The 16646-nt window shown below is 43.7% G+C and overlaps 1 protein-coding gene across 1 annotated transcript in view; it reads left to right on the top strand.

The window, feature by feature from the left end:
* The first annotated feature begins 801 nt into the window (after positions 1–801).
* Positions 802–16646, top strand: part of BLVRA (biliverdin reductase A) — a 60399-nt gene continuing 44554 nt past the window's right edge. Inside the window, exons 1-2 of the mRNA XM_035026498.1 lie at positions 802–885; positions 7037–7069. Coding sequence (XP_034882389.1) covers positions 7058–7069 — 12 coding nt within the window. The 5' untranslated portion in view covers positions 802–885; positions 7037–7057. The remainder of the gene's footprint in view (positions 886–7036; positions 7070–16646) is intronic.

Raw genomic sequence — 16646 nt, 5'->3', positions numbered from 1 at the left:
GGTATTTGTACACCCCTTTTCATAGCAATATTATTCACAATAGCTAAACTGTGAAAGCAACTCAAGTGTCCCATCAATTGGATGAATGGACAAGACTTAAATGTTTAGCCTTAAAAAGGGAAGAAATTCTGCAATAAGGCTTTACGGATGAACTTTGAGGACCTTATGCTAAATGAAATTAGCCAGTCACTAAAAGACAGATCCTGTATGATTCCACTTACAGGAGGTTCTTAAGAGCAATGGAATCATAAAGAAAAAAGCATACTTTGCCAGGGCATAAGGGGGAGTCATTGTTTAATGAGTAGAGAGTTTGAGTTTCACAAAACGAACACAGGGGAGGGATGGTGGTGATCACGGCACAACAGTGCGAATGTACTTGATATCCCTGACCTGTGCACTTAAAATTATTAAGACGGTAACTTTTACGTTATGTGTATGTTACCACACCGACAGAAAAAGAAAAAAAAAACAAAAAATGCTTTGCTGCCTCTTTAACCTGGACCCAAAAAGGACCGAGCGGACTCTCGCGGTGGGGGTGCTGCCCAGAAAAGGGGCGGAGCACACGGTAGCCCCCCCCCCCCCCCCCCCCCCCCCCCCGCGCGGAGGCCTCACAGGTCTGGAACAGGGCGGCCTACGGTCTTCTCCTCCTCCCGCTGCGTCCCTCGTCCGTCGGTCGGTTCGCAGCCAGCGCTGGAGGCTGGGGCGGGGCTCTCCCACCAGCGGCCTGGAGCAGGGCCCCTCCCCTCCCCTCCCCCGGGCGCTCCCCCCGCCCCCGCGCGCCTCGGCCAATCGGAGCCGGCGCCCGCCTCAGCGGCAGGCTAGGCGGCAGGCCAGGCGGCCGCACGGCGACTGCGCGGGGAGCTCGAGCTTTGTAGCCAGCGGCAGGTAAGGCGGGCGGCGCGGGCGTGAACGGGGGTCGCGGCCAGCTTTTTTAAAACCTTTGGGCAGGAGCTTGGAAAACGTGGCCCGCGGGAGGCCGGGCCCCGCCCTGCGGCCTCGGGCCCAGGGCCGAACCCCCGGCCTCCGCCTGGGCGCCTGCTGCCTCGCTCCGCTGGGCCCGGAGGGGGAGCAGGCAGCCCCGGGGCTTGGCTGGCCGGGATCGCGGCGAGCTCTCCCTGGAAGGGGCTTCCTCAAATAAGCAAAACACAGACTGTTTAAAAAAGTAAATGTGTATTTTATTTTAAAAGTGTGTATGGTTTCAGTTGTAATGTAGGCGTAAGTCGGCCGGTGCTGTGTACGCGCACGGCGTAGTCCAAGGGGCTGGGGCTGAGCCGGTGGTTCTGTCGCGGCAGCTCGAACGTGTGCTGACAGCTCGCTCCACGCGAGCCGTGCGGGGCCGGGGTTCTGCGCCTCGAGTACAGGTCCTGCGCAAGCCCCTACGCCTCTCCTGGCCGCGCTTTCCTCTTGGGAAACTGGAAAGTAGAGGTATTTCATAGACCCCTGTGAGGGTTAAATGGGTTAAGTGCGCCCTAAAAAACTAAGGCTGAGCTCCCAGCAGCAACACGGTTAAATATATACACAGATCTTTCCAAGTCCTGATACCCTGAATCGTTCGACAAAGGAATTAAGGCAGTTCACAACAAAATCGCATAGCATGGTCAGAAATAAATATAAATATAAATATATATATGTGTATGTATATAGATACTGGGAGCAGAGACAGTGTAAGAACAGAAAATAAGTCCGGGCAAAAAAAAAAAAAAGAGTAAGTATGTCAGTACTATCCAGTAGACCTTCCTGTGATAATGGAAATGCCCTATATTTAATTAACTAACATATTCGTAGCCATATCTGTCTAGTGGCTACCTTACAGGACAGTGCAGATCTCTAGTTGGGTCTCAGATTTGTTTCTAGGAAGGTAAACTTGGTTAGTTACATAGTTCTGGTCATTTGGAAAGTAAAGCATGCTAGAGGCTTCTCCCCACCTCCCCTCTGGCAACCACCACTTTGCTGTCTGTTTGTAAGAGCTTTTAAAAGGTTAGAAACAAAAGTTAGTGCTACATGTTCCGCCTGTGTGGAAGGTTTGCATTCGCTTGCCCTCCCCCACTTGTCAGTTATGCTCTGCAGGTCCTGGGATCCTGTAGCTGTCTCCAGCAGGAAGAACTGGCCTTTCGGTAACAGGGAACCAACATTCCTATCTTTCTGGGGGATCAGTGTCTAACAACACCTATGGGCCCCAGAATATCCTGATCTCAACCCAATTTTGAAACTGAGTTGCACATTATTTGCAATTATTTGAATTAATTAAGTCACTTTAAAAAAACAGGACAGACCCTCATAAATTTCAGTACACTAGACGTTTATTCCTTAATAAGAGTATTTTGACTCCTGTTACCTCAGTTTTTCCTTTTATATCTATCAAGATCACTTTTTTTCCCAATAATTAGTGCTTTATCATCCATTCCAATAGAAAACAGAATTACAGATCGTAGAAAACCGCAAATAAGGGCGCCTGGCTGGCTCAGTCAGTGGAGCACTCGACTCTTGATCTTGGGATTGGGAGCCGGAGCCCCCGTAGAGATTACTTAAAAACAAAATCTTAAAAAAAAAGAAAAAAAGCCACCACAAATCATCTATTTATACTAGTCAACATCATGACGACAATTTTGAAAAATGGTACTTTCAAGAAAAGGTAGATGGTTTCGAAATGGTGATAAGGAGGAATAGGACAAACATAGAGCAGGTAGGAGTGGCAAGAAGGTGGGGAGAGGAAGAGTGGCTTAGGTTTGGAGAGAGTGTCCAGGAAAGCTTTACCTCTTCAGCCCTTTTGTGTGTTTTAATGTCAATGGCAGCTGCTTCCCTGGCTCTGATAACTGGAGCCTTGTCCCAGTTTACATGCGTCTGTGCCTTTGAGAGAACCAGAAAAGAAGTTAATAACCTCCAGTTAACCAAGACAAACACTGAGGAAGCTAAGCCAAAGGAGAACAAAAAAATAGAAGTGGGTTAGAATTACAGCATGTCAGCACCGAAAGAGAGGTCATCTAAGTATGCCTAAGTTCATTTGCCCCTCTCCTTTTTTTGTGGTGCAGAAACCAACACCCGTACCTTGGCCTTGGTCAGACTGGCAGTGGGTGCTCATGTCAGGTATAGAATTCTGTTCTTGAGCCACAGGCAGACTGGTATCCCCCAGAGTGATAGCTTGTCTGAGTGCATCACATTTTGGGGTCAAAGCTCAAACTCCAGCACTGTTTAGTAGACCTGCTACAGTAGATGTGGGGAAAGGAGAAACCTACCTCAAATTGCTTTAAGCAGGTTTTTTATGCAAAAGTCTTGGCTTTTTTTCTTTAGCTGTCTAGTGGACCACTGCAGCCTGAACTATCGTTTGTCATTATTTGGTAATTCAGGAACTAACTCAAGATTCTTCTGTTTTGTATTTTTTTTAAGTGCTTGCTCCTAGACATACCATATATTTCTGGATGGAGAGACCTATTAATTCACATTAATTTAATTTATAAGTTTGATACAGTTACAGGCACAGTCTCAGTAGAACTGTTCTGTTTTGTTTTTTTGGGTTTTTTTACTTGACAAAGATGTTCTAAAATTAATCTGAAAGTTCGAGCAAGCAAGAATAGATAGGAGTACTGCACAAGTTAATGAGAGAACTTGAACTATCAGATAACAAAACGTATTAAGTCATAGTCATGTAAACAGTATATTATAGGCATGGGAATAAAGGTCAATGACAGCAGAAAAAGTGAAAAAAAGAATAACCATATTCATAAGATCTTATGTACAAGTCATTGGGGGAAATGATGAAATAGTCCATTAATTATTTGGGAACAACTCAGCTATTTGGGGGAAAAGTACAGGTAGAGTCTTACCGCATGCCATACACCAAAATACAGCCTAGATGGATTAAAATACAAAAATAAATTAAAAAGTTAAAAATCTAAAAGGAAATAAAAATGTGTCTATACCTGTTTCTAAACATAATACCGACAGTCAGAAACTTAAAGGCTTTTAGTGTTTGACCAGTTAAATATTAAACCCTTGAAGTAAACAAATGAACAGACCTAAATCTTCTTGCTATAGGATTAGGTCTTAGATATTTAAGAATATATTAAAATATAGAATAAAATTCTCCCTGGATTCTTTTCAAACTTTAACTCGTCTTGGCAGGCCAGTGGGGAGGAAGAGAACTGGGTGATGAGCAGGGAGAGAATGGAAAGGCAGAGCCAGATCCCGCCTGGTCTGGGGTTGTGCCTCTTGGCTGTGCCATCTTATTATAAGAGGAATTGAAAGCTGGAAGGGAGAGAGCATGGGAAGGATACCCCGGTTTAGGATCTGGCCAGGATACCCCAGTTGAATGTGCTTTATACATGAGAGTGTAATTCATCCTAGGTAGTAGACTACTGATGCCTAATGAGCTAGGATTTCTAAGCGGGATTCTGTCTCCCACATGTGCATTTCTCCACATCATTCTTTGTTTTGCTTTCCCAGATTCTGTGGGAAAGCAGTAAGGTTTATAAACAATGTTTTGTAGACATTTTTCATAGGAAAACTTTCCTGGAAGTTCTCATTTGAAAGGAAAGGCAAGTAGTAGCAATGTTTCTGCAAGGACAAAGGACTCGGCAATTTAATGATTTCTTTTGAATGTGATTTGGGCGCTGGAAACAGATTAGAAGCAGTAGAATTGCTAGGTCAGGGGTTGTGTGCATTTGGAATTGTAATAGATGTTGCATACTGCCCTCTTACAGAGCTGATACCCATCTGTAGTCCCCCAGTAATGTCAGAGAGTGTATTCTTCCCCACCCTTTCCCCACTGCACCGTGGCAAACATTTTGATCTCTGGCAGTCTGATAGAGCACCTTTGTGAAATAATAATTTGCATTCTGTGATCATAAGTGAGGTTCAGCATTGTTCTACTTGTTTTAAAAGTCGCCTGAATTTCATTTTGTGGGAATCAGAGAGCCTGTTAGAGCAGGAACAGACCTTAGGGATGAAGCCCACTCACTCAGCCTACAGACGAGGAACCTGTTTGGACATGATCCCTTGGCTCGCCCATGACTGATGCAGGGCCAACACCAGTTCTGTTTGTCATAGTAGTTGTCTGAGGGAGTGTAAGACGGGATCTGTAAAGGTCTCTGGAGTACTCTGGAGTTTGGCTCTAGAACCACAAAGTCTGAAAATTACCATGCAGTGCTACAGGGCCTAGATTGTGAGACCAAATGCTTGTATCCACACTGAACTTCAGGTGCCTTGTCTGTAAAATAGAATTAGCGTTAGCTCTTTTGCCAAGGGTCTGTGGATTCACGTTAATACAAAGTAGTTGATATAAGTAGGCTCACAACTGTAACTAACCTCCTCATATCTGTGCATTTTGTTATCTGACTTTCCCACCCACATGTAAGCTCTAAGGGAGGCTTAATCAAAATTCTTAAAAATATGAGTAAAACACAGTAGAGTTTTGGGTAGGGCATCTGCATGGGAGAGCTACCAGGGTGTGTTCTCTGGGGCCCCACTGTGGTCCAGGCTGCTACTTAACACACGTCCTTGCTTAGTTCTAGCTTTTCCCCCTGGCTTTGCTGTCAGTGTCTTGGTTTTCCTTCCAAGATATTTTATGCATGAGAAGACATCATACCCATACTGACTCCCTGAGATCTGGGAGGAAAGCTTACCCGCTTTGTTACTCCCTGCTTTTTAGGTTTGTCTTCTACAAGTTCCCCTTTTCACATTTTTCAGGAAACATGAAAAGGCCCTGGGTTATTAAAGGAAAGACAGCCCATGTGCCTGCTACGTTAGGTCATGAGACCCAATCCCAAAGCACAAAGGAGGAATGAGGAGAGAAGAAGGGAGGGGAATTACTGAAAATGGGTTACTTTCAACACACAGCCCAGATGACCATCCCAGATGTTCATAGGATTGTCAAGGGTCAATTTTTTTTTGTTTCTGTTTGTTGTTTTTAATAATGGGTGTTATTTGTTTCATTGTTCTTGTTCATGGTTATCATCACTATGTCCAGCCCTTTCTATATTTTGAAGGAGAATGAGCTCAAATGCAGGGATGGGTCCAAGGACCGAGCCACCACAGCCTTCCCTTCCCAGAGGACTTGGAGGGCCCTCCTCCCTCTCATCCAGCTCTGTGCAGCATCTGCATTGGCTTCCTGGACATCCCACTCGGGTGGGAGGGCTGGAGAGGCTTTAATTCTTTCTCTGTCACTTCTAGTCACACAGTCACCCTGCCATTGCCTGCCCGAGTCTTAGTTGAGATAAAGTGGCAATTCTAAGAGCTCTGAAAAGTGAATGAGAAAGTTAATTTTTATGGGCCTCTCTGTTTTACTCTCAGTTCTAGTGTTTTTCCAGGTTTGGCTGTCTGACCACGTGCACATGATCTTTTGGACACCTGTTAAAAATGCAGATTCTCAGCCTCCCCTCCCTTGTAGACTTCCTGAATCAGAATCTCTGGGGGTAGAAGCCAGAAATATGCATTTTCAACAAGCAGTCCTTGGAGTACATTAAAGTGTGGAACCACTATTATTCCCTACTAGTTTCTTACTTCTTTTCCTTCTCTCTCCTGTTTCTCCTTCCCTTCCCTTCCCTTTTTCTTTCCTCATTTCTTCTGACTCCTACTCACCTGTTTGTTTCTTCTTTCCTCCTCCTTAACGCTATGGATTCAGAGTAAACTGTACTTTTAACATAATACGTTTAAGTCCTCTGGAAAGTCAGCTAGGAGGAAAAAAAAAGAAGTATGTATTTCCTGCTGCCTTGCTTGTCTCCATAAAAGAAAGGCAGATCTGGGGCTCCTGGGTGGCTCAGTCGGTTAAGCGTCCGACTCTTGGTTTTGGCTTGGGTCATGATCTCAGGGTCGTGGGATCAAGCTCCCCGGTAGGCTCTGCACTCAGTGCTGAGTCTGCTTGAGAGTCTCTCTCTCTCCCTCTCTCTCCCTCCCCCCACTCACTCTCTTTTTCTCTCTAAAATAAATAAAATCTTTAAAAAAAACAAGAGTGTGGGAGAAAGTGGGATGGCAAAGGGGAGCGTCTGCATGGAGTCTGGGGCAGGTGTCTTCAGGGTCCTGACCTCTGCTTTTGTCTTCACAGCCACAGAAGTAGGAGATCAAGATGAATGCAGAGGTGAGTTCTTTAAAAGGGCTGGTTTAAGGAATGCTTTTCTTGCAGTGTTCCTCATGTCTCCTTCACAGAGTGTCTTCTCTCCCTACAGAACTTTCAAAAACATTGGCACAAACTTGAAAACATTTCCCTTCCGACCTGCCGATGTGCACGTGACTCTGGGTGATAATGGAAGAATTCGGCCCTTCCAAGTTCTTATCTGTGTCTGTTCAGCTTCAGTTAGACTAGAATTTATCTATTGCAGTTAATCCTGAAACAACACTGAAGGGCTGGGGCTGGAGTGGGCAGCAGGGTGTAGGGGTGCTGGGCCTAGAGCCTTGCTTTGTGTTATTCTGGGGACTTAACCTCTGCTTATTAGGACATTTCTCTGCATTGTCTCCTAGGGGCTTTCAGTTCTACTGTCCCTGTTCTTTGATCTGCTGAGTTTTCTAGTCACTTTGCCCTTTTGTTTTTTCCTGACTGATCAGCTCCTTCCTGCCTCTACTCTCCAAGTCCAGCCAAACCCTGGGGTCCATCTCTTCAACCACTCTTGTTCTGATGTCCCCAACCGCTTTTCCTCTTGTCCCGTTGATCTACCATGCCAACCCCAGGACAGTGGTCTTGGGTGGGTGGCACAGCTTCATGTATCTGCAGCTGGCAAACGTCTCCAGACCCGCATATGCATGCTCAGCACAGCCCGCCTGGCCTCCACGGAGCTGCATGCAGCCCCCTTCCCCATTGCCCTGAATGGCCAGGTCCAGCCTTCTCATGCCTCCCTGCTCCCTCCTCACTCTTAGCGTCTGGACCACTTTTTACTTTACAGAGAAAAATGAGAACCATCAGACATCATCTCTCTCTCAATTCCTGCCTTCCCATGTGTCTTACTCCTCTTGTCACGGTGAAAGGGATGTTTATCAGTGAGAGGGCTCCAGGCTGTGAGTATAGGAAAACCCAACTTAATGTGTTTTTTATCTTGGAAGTCCAAACTGACGGCAGGCTTCAGGGCTGGCTGATCCAGTGGCTCGGCGATCTTGATGATCCAGGATCGTTTCGTCTCTCTGCTCTTCATCCAAATGTTAGCTTTCTCCTAGAGATACTTCCCCTTATGGTTATGGAATGGCTGCCAGCAACAGTTGGGACTACATGCTTCCTCATTCACTTTGAGCAGGAGAAGGAGAGCTTCCTGCAGCTCTCTCAGAAAAGTAGGAACCTCTTTTTTTTTTTTTTTTTTACTGAAACCGCACCTAATGCCTCCTTAGGTCTTATTGGCAAGAATTGTGTCACATGCCCACTCCTGGACTAATTACTGGGTTAAGAAGAGCCGAGATTTTGCCAAGTGGCTTAGACTAATCAGGCCCACCCTGAAGCAGCTTCCCCTCTATGCTTGGGCTGGATAGAGGAAGAAGAAAGGGGAGTGGACCTATCTCATCCAGTGTCCCTAGAAATCCCTGTCCATACTCTGAATTGCCAATTCTCTTGCCTCTTCAGACCTCACCCTGCCTCTCCCTAATTATCTCCTTTACCAGCTGCATTGTTAACCTCATTTCTCCTGACTCTTCTGATTAATATCTCCAAACGCTTTTCTTTTTTTTAAGATTTATTTATTTATTTTAGAGAGAGAGCACAAGTGGGGAGAGAGGCAGAGGCAGAGGGAGAATCCTCAAGCTGACTCCCCATTGATCACAGAGCCCGACGTGGGGCCTGATCCCACGACCCTGAGATCATGACCTGAGCCGAAAACAAGAGTCGGCTCCTTAACCAACTGAGCCACCCAGGCGCCCCTCAGAGTGCTTTAGTTCTTACTTTCTTCCGAACAAAACAACACATGACATTTTGTCAAGCTACCGTCGTCCTATTTTTCTCATGTCTTTCAAAGGGAGGCTTCTTGAAAGAGATGTGCATAGGTAACTTCTCCATTTTTTCCTCTCTCCAAAGTCATTCTCAACCTACTGCAGTCGGGCTTCTTTCTTACTGAAATTCATCTTAAATAATAATTTTTAAAAATTATTTTTGTAATAATGTCTGTACACATACAGAGTACAAAGCTCAAAAGCCATAAAGTGGTAAAAGTCAAAAGTAAGTCTCCCTACTTACTGCTCCCCTAGCCTTCCCCACTTCAGGGCTGACTTCTTTTAAGCACTTTCCGGTGCCTCTGACCCCTTATGTGAAGGCCCCTGTGACTCACTCAAATTTTCATGGTCTTAGGAGTTCTGAAGAAAAATCAGAAACTTTGCATTAATTGAAAGCTTATACAGCCTGGCCCAGTAACAGCTCCATCAATCATCAGTTACCCCTTCTTTCCTATCATTTTGACCCTTCCTTCTTTGATGGCTTTTTACTCTCAACCTTTGAAAACATTCCTAGACCTTGGGTTCCCCTTTAACTATTGTCACTTCTCTTCTGCCTTAAACACCCGTTGTTCAGTGCATGTGACCACTTTCTCACTTCCCTTTTATGTCAGCCCCATTGCAGTCTGACTTGGTTCTCACTGTTCCACCAAAACCTTGCAACTGAAAGTCACCAGTAGCATCCATATCACCAAATTTGGTGGAAACTTCCTTTTTGAAGCATTTGACCCTATTGGCCATGTTCTTCAAGTGTTCCCACGCCATCCCAAGGTTTCGGCCTATCTCTCTGCTCACTTCTTCTCAGAGTCTTTCTTAGGCTTCTCTTCTGCCTGCTTTTTAAAACTTTGTGTTTCCCAGGATACTTCTCCTCCTACCCATTGTCCGAGGCTGCTCATCTGATCCCCCAGTTTTTGTTAGTCGTATGCTTAGGAATGTCCCAAATGGATTTGTTCAACCAGATCCTCCTCCTCAACTCCAGGTCTGTACATTGAGAAGCCTGGATTGCTCATCTTCACTGAGAGCTTACACAGGTGCTCCAGCTCATTCCAACACCCAAGCTGGACCTGCTGTTTTGCACCTGCCCCAAATAGGCTTCTCAGGGAATGGCACCACCGCCATCTGTGTATGGGGCCTGGAAGCTTGACACCCTCTTCCCTCCTTTCCCACACTCCATGCTGTAAATCCTATTTGCTTGATTTAGTCACTAAAATGTAACAGTACGCTGTACCAGACTTTAGACTTGGCTTTATGGCTTTAATGGTAAAAAAAAATATATAGATAAGGTACTTGTACTCACGGAATTTGCTGGTGAGACCATAGTACCTTCCAAATCTGTCTTTTGCTTGCTTCACTTTCTGCCTCCTCATCACTTGATCACTTCCTGTACCTCCTCTCCTTCCCTTTCCTTACCCTCCTCTAGGTCATTCTCTCTCCCTCTTGCGGGGCCTAGAAGGTACTCCTCAGCCCCTGCTCATGACATGTGGTCCTTGTTGGTGTGTGCAGGGCTCCTCTCTTGTATTTATTTTCTCATTCCTTCTCGTCTTCATCCTCATTCTCACCCTTCCAAAGACAGCTATTCTAACGGATTAAATGATTACCTTTTTGTTTTCATGTATTCCCCAAAGTATATGTTATTGTTTTTGTACAAATACCCTTTACATTTACATTTGGTGAAATTGTTTTTTTGTTTGTTTTTTTGTTTTTTGGTGCACGAGTTCTGTGAACTACAACACATGCATCAATTTGTTTAACCATTCCCACAATTGGGGTTTAGACCCTCCCTCCAAAATACTCCTTTCTTCCGTTGCTCCTTTGTTGTCACAGGCACCCGAGCCCCGAGCCCCTGGCAACCCCTGTGTAGTATACTTTTAATTTCAATAATGGTATTGTGTTACAGTTCACATCTTGTTCTCTTTCTTATTTGTTCCACTCAGCACTACGTTCTCAAGATAAAACATAATGTTAATCTGCTGCCCAGTTTCCCAGGATGTGCATAATTTAATCCTAACAAGACAAATATGAGCAAGATGCTATTATTGCATCTGTTTTGTAGATGAAGAAAATGAGGGTTAAGTAACTTGCTCAAGTCATGGGGTATTGGGGGCAGAATGGTCATGCAGGCCCTGATGTCTCTGACTTGGTGAATGCCTCTCTTCTTGTGTATATTCAGCTAATCTTGTCCATGCGGTTCGTATGTCATTTCTGCTATGTGAAATTTCTCAGGGCTTTCTTTCTGGAAGTGATTGATACCTTCCTCTCATTAATTCCCATTGCTCTTTCTCTCTTTTTTTGTGGCCTTCCATTCTCTGAAATCAAATATAGCTGTCTGTGTCTTCTTCATCATAGTATACCTACAGCACCTGGTCTGATGCCTCATACATTGTTTGTCCTCACCAAATGGCAGTCAACATTCAGTCAAACAATCAATGGTTCAGAAACTGTTCAGTAATCTTGTAATGCAATCCTGGATTTAGATGGGCTAGTGAAAATGCAGAGGAAGGAAATCATAGGACAGAAAATTTCAGGGAAAACTTGCTGTGACTCAGAGGCTAGCTGGAGTACATGTGTGGAGAAGGACTGTCGGCCTCCGCTAGCCCTTTGATCTCAGAGGACTTTCGTTGAATACATGAATGACTTCCAGGATTTCAAGCATTTCAAGCTGGGTCCCTTACGGAATTCGTGGAGCCACTGGCCTTTGCCCAGAAATTCAGAGCACAGCCAGTCAGGTGGCGTAGGTGATTGGCACCTGGCACAGAGGATGATGATCCAGGTCAGAATGAGCTGGCCAGGTGGAAACTGGAAATGCCCAGTTGGCATTTCTTCTTAGGACTGGAGCTTGGAGGAAAGGATGGCTCACAGCTCGGGATGTTGGGAGTCCTCAGCATAAAGGTGGTGATGGAAACCTTAGGAATGAAGGGATTCCCCCCTCCCCAAACTCCAGGAATGTGGAGAAGAGAGAAGAAGAGAGGGACGAGGATTGAGCCCTGGGAAATATGCACATCCGGAGGGCAGGGTGAAGAAGGAAAGCGGTGAAGTGTGAAAAGAAAACCTCAGTATGAGGTGAAAAGTAAACCTCAGTATAAGAAAGGAGGGAAGGTCCAATTAACTTTTAAATATGTCTGATGTCCAGGAGAATGCAGCTGAGAAAAAGACCTTGAATTTATCCTTGAAAAGATGGCTTGTGATGAAGCAGAGAGTCATGGTAGTGGAAACCAGATTACAGCTGGGCCAGAAAGTATGAGTGGAAGCAGCAGTTGTAGCCTGGAGGTGTGACGAGTCAAATGACTGGGGTCCGTGGACTGGGCAGTCGGGGGCAGGAGGTCCCCAGGGTGGGGCAGCAGAAGATTTTGGGCACTGTAGAGGGACCCCCGGGAAGGGAGATGGGAGTAAGCCAAAGGGTCCACAAGCCGTAGAGTTCTAATCTGCTTGGAGATTAGATGTACCCTGAAAAGTCCTCTTCCCTCCTAGCTACTCTGTTTCTTATGCTCCCAGGCAAACAGTGTTACTGGTTTGTTGGCGATGCTTTCGGAGAGATTCTAAACACATACAACAAATATTTTTTGCTCTCCTTCTTTGGCACAAAGTGTAGCACACAAATTAACACTGATCTGTGTCTTGCTTTTCTCACCCAAAAATCTATCTTGGAGATCTGTCCATTTAAATATATAAAGAACTTCCTTGTTCTTTTCTATAGTGGTGTAATATTTCATTGTAAGGGCATACCATAATGTACGTAACCAACCAGCTATTAACAATATATATGTTATTTTCGATTTTCTGCTCTTACAAGTAAGGCTGCAATAAACCTAAGTCTTTTCATTGTGTATCTCTATAGGACACATTCTTAGAAATGGATTTACTGGACCACAGAGTATTTGCATAAGTTGTTTCCAAGTTGCTCTCCACAAAAGTTGCCCATTTTTCTCTCCCTCTTGCATTGTATGAATATACCTGTTTTTCCGCACTCGCCAGTGTTTTGTTAAACTTTCTGATCCTTGTAAACAGTGGATGAAAAACATTAGGTTGTTCTTCCTATTTGGAATCCCCTTTTCCCCTCCCGGAATGGTGGTCCAGCACTTGCCTCATGCCTTATCCCCTGAAGTTCCTCCAAAATGATTTTATTTTTTATTTTTATTTTTTTTTTACAGAGGGAGAGAGGGGGCTGTGTAGAGGGAGAGAGAGAATTTTAAACAGCCTCCACACCCAGCACAGAGCCCATGTGGCGCTCCATCTCACGACCCTGAGATCATGACCTGAGCTGGAATCAAGAGTCACATGCTTAACCGACTGAGCCCCCTAGACGCTCCCTATGTTTACTTTTACCCTTTTCATCTCAAAACAATTTTTTTCCTAAGTTGGCAGAACATGTTCTCTGAATCCTAACTTCCTCTGAATTCTATGATCAGATTCGGAGCTCCAGACACCAGCTTCTCTGAGTCCAAAAGATGGGAGCAAGCCCACTCTTACTTTTTGAGTCACTTTGCTGTCCCTTATGTGTGTCCTTTTATGGCGGTCTTGAAACTGCTCCTTTTCCTGTACTTCAGCGGCATTTTCCCAAAGGTTTGACATAGCAGAGCAAAGCAAACAACTGAAAATGGAACTTTAGACATCTTGGTTTCTAGAAATCCATTGCCCTCCCCTTCCTGGCTCCTCTCTCTGTATCCTTCGGCCTTCTCATAACCTGTGCATATCTTCCTCTTTCGGCTCCTCCTTCTTGTCCTTTCCTCTGCCTTTTGCTGGTTCCCACCCCCAAAGTTTTAGCCACCAGTATTTGGGGATTTTTCCAGTTATCTTTTTGTTGTTGATTTCTAGTTTAAATTCCATTTTGGTCTCAGAGGAGACATTGCATCACTTCTGTTCTTTTAAGTTTGTTGAAGTATGTTTTATGGCCCAGAATGTGGTCTGTCTTGGTGAATGTTCCATGTGAGCTTGAGAAGATTGTGTATTGCTGTCATTTAAATAGTCTGTAGATGTCAGTGATATCCAGTGGACTGATGGTATTGTTGAGTTCGGCTATGTCCTTACTGCTTTTCTGCCTGCCGGATCTGTCCATTTCTGATAGCGGGGTGTCGAAATTTCCAACTATGATATTGGGTTCATCTTTCTCTCCTTGTAGATCCATTGGGTAGATAGATGCTTCATGTAGTTTGATGCTCTTGTTAGGCACATACATGTTAAGGGTTAATGTTATTGGACCCCATTATTATGTAATGCCCTTGAAATTAGTATAGCTACTTCTGCTTTCTTAAAATACTAACATGGCGTATTTATCTCCAGCCATTTACTTTTAATCTATATGTGTCTTTATATTTTAAGTGGAATTCTTATAGACAGCATCTAATTGGGTCTTATTTTTTGATCCACTGTGACAGTCTTTATCTTTTAATTGATGCATTTAGACAATTTAATGTTCAAAGTGATATCGTTGGATTAATATTTGTCGCTATTTTCTGTTTGTTGCTCTGGTTCTTTGTTCCTGTTTTTGTCTCCCACTCTTTTTCTGGTTTTAATTTGAGCATTTTATGATTCCATTTGCTCTCCTTTCTTAGCATATTGATTATACTTCTTTTTTAACCTTTTTTAGTGGTTGCCCTAGAGTTTGTAATATATATTTACAGCTAATCAAGGTCCACTTTCAAATAACAACTATACCAGTTCATAGGGTGTGAGTACTTTAACAAAATATTCCTATTTCTTCTTGTGCTTTGTGTCATTTACTTCACTTATATGTAAGCATACATAAGCATATAAATACATAAGATACATATGCATAAACATACATAATTAAATATTTGTTGCTGTTACTATTTTGAACAAATTATTATCAGCTACATGAATTAATAAAAAGTTTTAATTTTACCTTCACTTAATCCTTCTTTGGTGCTCTTCCTTTCTTTATGTAGACCTGGGTGTCTGTCCTATATTATTTTCTTTGTCTCTAAAGAACTTCTTTTCAACATTTCTTGCAAGACAGTGTAATGGCAACAAATGCCCTCGGTTTTTGTTTGTCCAAGAACTTCTTCACTTTTGAGGGATCATTTCACAGGGAACAGAAATCTAGGTTGGTAGTGTCTGCCTCTCAACGCTTTAAATATTTCACCCTCCTCTCTTTGTGCATGCTTGGTTTCTGAGAAGCAGCATGTAGTTCTTGTCTTTCTCTGTAGGTGAGGTGTTTTTTTTCTCCAGCTTCTTTTAGGATGTTCTTTTTTTTTTTTTTTTAAACATATAATGTTATTATTTGTTTCAGTGGTACAGGTCTGTAATTCATCGGTCTCACACATTACACAGCGCTCACCACAACACATACCCTCCCCAGTGTCATCACCTCGCTCCCCATCCCCCCCCGCCCTCCCCCTCAGTTTGAGATTAAGAGGCTCTTACGGTTTGTCTCCCTCTTTGATTTTGTCTTGTTTCCTTTTTTCCTCTCTTCCCCTATGATCCTCTGCTTTGTTTCTTAAATTCCACATACCGGCAAGATCATATGATAATTGTCTCTGACTGACTTAGTTCGCTTAGCATAATACCCTCTAGTTTCATCCATATCGTTGCAACTGGCAAGATTTCATTTTTTTTTTTGATGGCTGTGTAATATTCCATTGTATCCGTGTGTGTGTGTGTGTGTGTGTAAACCACATCTTCTTTATCCATTCATCTGTTGATGGACATCTGGGCTCTTTGCATAGTTTGGCTATTGTGGACATTGCTGCTATAAACATTGGGGTGCAGGTGCCCCTTCTTTTCACTACATTTGTATCTTTGGGGTAAATACCCAGTAGTGCAATTGCTGGGTCATAGGGTAGCTCTATTTTCAACTTTTTGAGGAACCTCCATACTGTTTTCCAGAGCGGCTGCACCAGCTTGCATTCCCACCAACAGTGTAGGAGGGTTCCCTTTTCTCTGCATCCTCACCAACATTTGTTGTTCTTGTCTTGTTAATTTTTGCCATTCTAACTGGTATAAGGTGATATCTCATTGTGCTTTTGATTTGTATTTCCCTGATGGCAAGTGATGTGGAACATTTTTTCATGTGTCTGTTAGCCATTCCAGTGTCTTCTTTTGAAAGTGTCTGTTCATGTCTTCTGCCCATTTCTTGACTGGATTCTTTGTTTTTTGGGTGTTGAGTTTTATAAATTCTTGATATATTTTGGATATTAACCCTTTATCAGATATGTCATTTGCAAATATCTTCTCTCATTCTGTGGGTTGCCTCTTTGTTTTGTTGACTGTCTCCTTTGCTGTGCAGAAGCTTTTTATCTTGATGAAGCCCCAGTAGTTCACTTTTGCTTTTCTTTCCTTTGCCTTTGGAGACTTGTCTTGCAAGAATTTGCTTTGGCCAAGGTCAAAGAGGTTGCTGCCTGCGTTCTGCTTGAGGATTTTGATGGATTCCTGTGTCACCTTGGTCTTTTATCCATTTTGAGTCTATTTTTGTGTGTGGTGTAAAAGAATGGTCCAGTTTCATTCTTCTGCATGTGGCTGTCCAGTTTTCCCAGCACCATTTTTTGAAGAGACTGTCTTTTTTCTATTGGACATTCTTTCCTGCTTTGTCGAAGATTAGTTGACCATAGTGTTGAGGGTCCGTATCTGGGCTTTCTATTCTGTTCCATTGATCTATGTGTCTGTTTTTGTGCCAGTACCAGGCTGTCTTGATGATCACAACTTTGTAATATAGCTTGAAGTCAGGCATTGTGATGCCCCCAGCTTTGGTTTTCTTTTTCAACATTTCCTTGGCGATTCGGGGTCTTTTCTGGTTCCAT

Source organism: Mirounga leonina, unplaced genomic scaffold (assembly GCF_011800145.1).
Source record: "Mirounga leonina isolate KUSES-001 unplaced genomic scaffold, KU_Mleo_1.0 Mir_199, whole genome shotgun sequence".
In the NCBI taxonomy this organism is placed as follows: domain Eukaryota; kingdom Metazoa; phylum Chordata; class Mammalia; order Carnivora; family Phocidae; genus Mirounga; species Mirounga leonina.
Note: the sequence above shows the minus strand (reverse complement) of the source record. Positions and strands in the feature narration are given on the sequence as shown.